The sequence below is a fragment of the Alosa pseudoharengus genome, unplaced genomic scaffold, assembly GCF_046254945.1.
Source record: "Alosa pseudoharengus isolate Yale_2024_CS ecotype anadromous, Long Island Sound unplaced genomic scaffold, YU_APseudo_1.1 YU_APseudo_1.1_scf_18, whole genome shotgun sequence".
In the NCBI taxonomy this organism is placed as follows: Eukaryota; Metazoa; Chordata; class Actinopteri; order Clupeiformes; family Clupeidae; genus Alosa; species Alosa pseudoharengus.
Window position 1 is genome coordinate 4,577,990 of NW_027468650.1, and position 5,133 is coordinate 4,583,122.

The window sequence follows — 5,133 nt, forward strand, 5'->3', positions numbered from 1 at the left end:
ACGTCCACACCCACACTGTTTGCTCTGCGTGGTGTTCAGAGGGCAGAATACGTGTTGGACGCCGGTGGATGAAAGGGCAGCTGTTGTTCATTAGGTTTATGGATATGAATGTAGACAGAAGTGTTGCATATTAGCGCTGGTTATGGATATGAATGTAGACAGAAGTGTTGCATATTAGCGCTGGTTATGGATATGAATGTAGGCAGAAGTGTTGCAGATTAGCGCTGATGGTATATATATATAAGTAAATATATATATAGTATAAGTATATAAGTATATATATATATATATATATATATATATATATATATATATATATATATATATATATATATATATATATATATATATATATATATATATATATATAGTATAAGTATAAGTGATACAGGGACACACCTGTGTTGCCTCTTCATCATCACAAATGATGTCTGCGTGCGTTGCCTGCGTGTGTTACCGTGGCGTTCTCCTCTGCTGCCTGCGTGCGTTACCGTGGCGTTCTCCTGTGCTGCCTGCGTGCGTTACCGTGGCGTTCTCCTGTGCTGTGCCACTGCTGCCTGCGTGCGTTACCGTGGCGTTCTCCTCTGCTGCCTGCGTGCGTTACCATGGCAGCGTGGACTTCCCCTTCTGCTCATGTACATTCCACCGGGCTGTATATTCACTATGTGGGACACGGGTCAGGTCAACAGCAGGCCACTATCTCCTCGCCACACACACTCCCGGTTAATCACCAACGCAGACCTTCCGCCAACAACACCTGCACCTGTCCAACGACAGCGCCTCCGCTGATAAGCGTCCACTGGCAGCTTGCTGGCCCAGCGGAGGAGACAAAGGCTCGACCTGCGTCAGATAAGGCGGGAAGCAGCGGCTACTTTGATCCGCCGCCAGCAGCGTGGAGGCAGCGTGGAGGCCACACGGGTCAGCGCAGACGGGCCAGGCCAGTGAGAGAGCGATAGCCGCCTCCAGGGGACCTTCACGCTCTCTGCCGCACTCGGAGGAGAGGGACTCTTATTTCCTCTGCATACACAAATGCCCTCGGAGGAGAGGGACTCTTATTTCCTCTGCGTACGCTACACAAATGCCCTCGGAGGAGAGGGACTCTTATTTCCTCTGCGTACACAAATGCCCTCGGAGGAGAGGGACTCTTATTTCCTCTGCGTACGCTACACAAATGCCCTCGGAGGAGAGGGACTCTTATTTCCTCTGCGTACGCTACACAAATGCCCTCGGAGGAGAGGGACTCTTATTTCCTCTGCGTACGCTACACAAATGCCAGAGCACACCCGTGGGGGGTCAGGTTAATGTTGACGAGTGTGTGTAAGTGTGCGGAACAGAGTACTCAGCAGCCCACACACACACACACACAGGTTATTATGTTTGCTTTTCTTGGGGGGGGGGGGGGGGGGTAATGATTACTCAAGTTCTAATGTGGAACACTGTACTTTGCATACTACCGTATATATATATTAGACACGTTTCAAGCAGAAAAACAAAACAGACAATGACATTTTATTTCCATAAAGCCTTTCGGACCCAAACGGTCTCTGCAAACCACAGAAGAGGGAGAGGGGGGTAGGGGGGGGGGGGGTAAGAGGGGGGTGTTGAGAGGGGGGTGAGGGGAGACTACAGGGCCTCAGGCTGCAACTGCTGCAGCTGTTAATCATCATGGGAAGCACACAACCAGTCTGCTCATAAAAAACTTCATCTGAACTGACACACACAGAGTAGATGGGTTCATGATGGACCTCTGATTTGAATATGTGATTGGTAAAGCTTGCCAGTGTGTGTGTGTATAAGTGTGTGTGCATGAACAACAAGCAGCTTCTCTCTGCAGCTGGAGATTTGGTGTGTGTGTGTGTGTGTGTGTGTGTGTGTGTGTGCGCGCACATGTGTACCTGTTTCTCCATGTATGTATGTATGTGTGTGTGTGTGTGTGTGTGTGTGTGCACACGTGTACCTTCAGTAGTTTCTCTATGCGGCTGAGCAGTGATGGGATAAGTTGGGACTGCAGGTTGCCCAGCTCTGTGGTCCACGCGGCGAATGCAGGAATGAACACCTGGTGAGTGGCGTTCACAACCCGCTCCGACGGGTCACCCAGGGACAACAGCATCATCTCAAAGCCCTACACACACACACACACGCGCACGCAGAGTTATTATACACACATTTGGATAAAAGCGGCTGTTAAATGAAGGCAAATGTAAATGTTAGGAAAAACTGTTAATGGTTATCGACCGATCGATAGATTGATAGATTGATAGATAGAAGATCTTGTATAAATATTGAAAAGAATAAAAGTGCTGGCAGGGGAAATTAAACTATAAAAAACTTGGGTCACCGCCTGTCAGCCTTTGTCATCACCATAATCAGAGCTGTTGGCCGTAGCACTGTTTTGATTTTTTTGTACCGACAGCACTCGGTGTCCCCGAGAAAGAGAGATCGATGTGAAAAATGGTCGGAATTCTCCTTTAAATCTCAAAACTCTAGAAGCAACTGGTCTGCTCAGTTCCTAAACATTTCCAGCCTGTTGTTTAAAGAAGACGTGAAGCAACACAGTGGTCAACATGCATCTGTCCCAACTGCATCTGTCCCAACGGTTTTCGGACATGCTGCTGGCATCAAAAATGAACATACATTTTCCAAAAAACAAACAAACAATACAATTTCTGTTTCAACAACTGATAAGTAAGCTTTGCACTATTCTCAGTTAAAGATGAGCAAATCACAGCATTCTGTTGTTATTTACATTTCACAGAGAGTCCCAACGTTTTAAATTATTTATTTATTTATTTATTTATTTATTTATTTAACGTTTTGTTTGGTGGATGTGACTATTCTCATATTTCTTGTGAAGTCCACAAGATGGCTCCTAGCGGATACTGGAAGGGAAATTAGAGTCAAGAACAAATTCACCGTGCCATAAATGTCCAGCGTAGAAAACATCAAATCACCATATGTGCTCAGTCAATAAGGGCAGCAATGACATTGTATTGTGGCTCAAAAACTGATAGCATAACACTGCCACCGCTGAGGCAATGGCAACACCTCACATACTCACGTAACACTACAGTCAGTTTGGTAACTAAACAGGTCATGTTGTTGAACACGTAACACTACAGTCAGTTTGGTAACTAAACAGGTCATGTTGTTGAACTAAACGGTTTCTGCGTAAACACCGTGTACACCTGAATGGCTGTACTGCTGAAAGTCATAGTGCACAGTTCTACACCTTGGCAGCCTTGGACTGTCTGACTTCATCTACATCTTCAATATTAACGCCTGGAGTTCAAGAAAATCTTCATGTACATCTTCAATATTAACGCCTGGAGTTCAAGAAAATCTTCATGTACATCTTCAATATTAACGCCTGGAGTTAAAGAAAATCTTCATCTACATCTACATCTTCAATATTAACGCCTGGAGTTCAAGAAAATCTCCAGCTTCACACTGCAAAAAATGAATTCTAACCAAGTGTTATTGATCTTATATTAAGATTAAAAAATCTATTTGGTATTGTTTTTAGTATGAAAAGACTTACCTAGCGCCCTCTCAAAAGATCATTTTGACTTAATTTAAGAAGACTTTAACTTATTTTAAGGAGTCTTATCAAGACAAATTTGCTCAACGCACTGGCAGACAAATTTGCTTGTTTTCAAGATGAGATGTCTTAAAATAAGTCAATTGTTTTTTAAATTAAGTCAAATGATTTCACAAGAAAGCGCTAGGCAAGTCTCTTTATACTGAAAACAATACCAACTGGTTTTCTTTATCTTGATATAAGATTAATAACACTTGGTTAGATTAGATTTTGTTAGATAAGCAGTTTTTGCAGTGCAGTTGCAGCGGCGGCGTACCTGTGGGTACTTATCGGGGTCGTCGATGTAGGCCATGATGATGCCCAGGCTCTTGACCACCGCCTCCCGCACCAGGTCTGCCTTGTCCTCCGCCAACATCTGCTGCAGCATGGACAGCACTAACGAGCTGCGGATCTCCTTCTGCGCACACACACACACACACGTGCGCACATGCGCACACACACACACACACACACACACACGTGCGCACATGCGCACACACACACACGTGCGCACATGCGCACATACACACACACACACACACACACACACACACACACACGTGCGCACACACACGCACACACACACACACACACACACACACACACACACACACACACACACACACACACACACAATCACACAAGCATGCGCACAAACACACCCAAACACACACACACACACACACACAGAGAGAGAGGATGGTGAATGTCCTGTCTGTATGCAATTACACAGTCACACACACATGTATGGTCACACTCCCTACGACACAAAAACAAACACACACAGACAAACATACACACAGACAAACATACACTTAAGAAACAACACGTACACAAGTGCACTAAAATACACACAAACAAACAAAGGCACTGGTCCGCGCACAGCCGCACACACACCACACACACACACACACACCACACACACACACACACACACACACACCACACACACACACACACACACACACACACACACACACCACACACACACACACCACACACACACACACACTCTCTTCTGTGAGCTCCCATGGATTTGAGTGAAATGGGCCACCCACAGTTGTGAGCAGTGGTCAGGGCGCTGTAGTTGTGTTTTGGGAAGAAGTGCAAGAGCAACACCAGCACACCACTGAGGGGCCAGGACTGGACCAAGCAGGGTCTGGTTACAGCAGTCTCACTCACACACACACACACACACACACACACACACACACACACACACACACACACACACACACACACACACACACACACCCTAGGTCATATGTACACACACATGTGCACACAGAGACTGATAAGACCCCCCCCCCCCCCCACACACACACACACACACCCACTCACAAACAGACGTGAATTGCATGCACACTCTCAAAGACACAGAGACCTGGGGTACAAACACTTGTGTAAGAGAATCCCACACACCCCCCCACACACACCCCCACACTAGCCAAGAGAGCATCTGATTATTGCCAGCAGATGGATTCAAATCAGGAAGTTAAAGGGGCTAAAGAGGAAGTGGACAGTTTCTACTGGTGCAGCAAAAAACAGAATTATGA

At 45.9% G+C, this 5,133-nt stretch overlaps 1 protein-coding gene across 1 annotated transcript in view; it reads right to left on the reverse strand.

The window, feature by feature from the left end:
- The window catches only part of relch (RAB11 binding and LisH domain, coiled-coil and HEAT repeat containing), a gene marked incomplete in the record, with an annotated part of 53,255 nt that overhangs the window by 19,687 nt on the left and 28,435 nt on the right, over window positions 1-5,133 (reverse strand). The window contains 2 exon segments of the mRNA XM_076290129.1: window positions 1,958-2,122; window positions 3,855-3,995. Coding sequence (XP_076146244.1) covers window positions 1,958-2,122; window positions 3,855-3,995 — 306 coding nt within the window.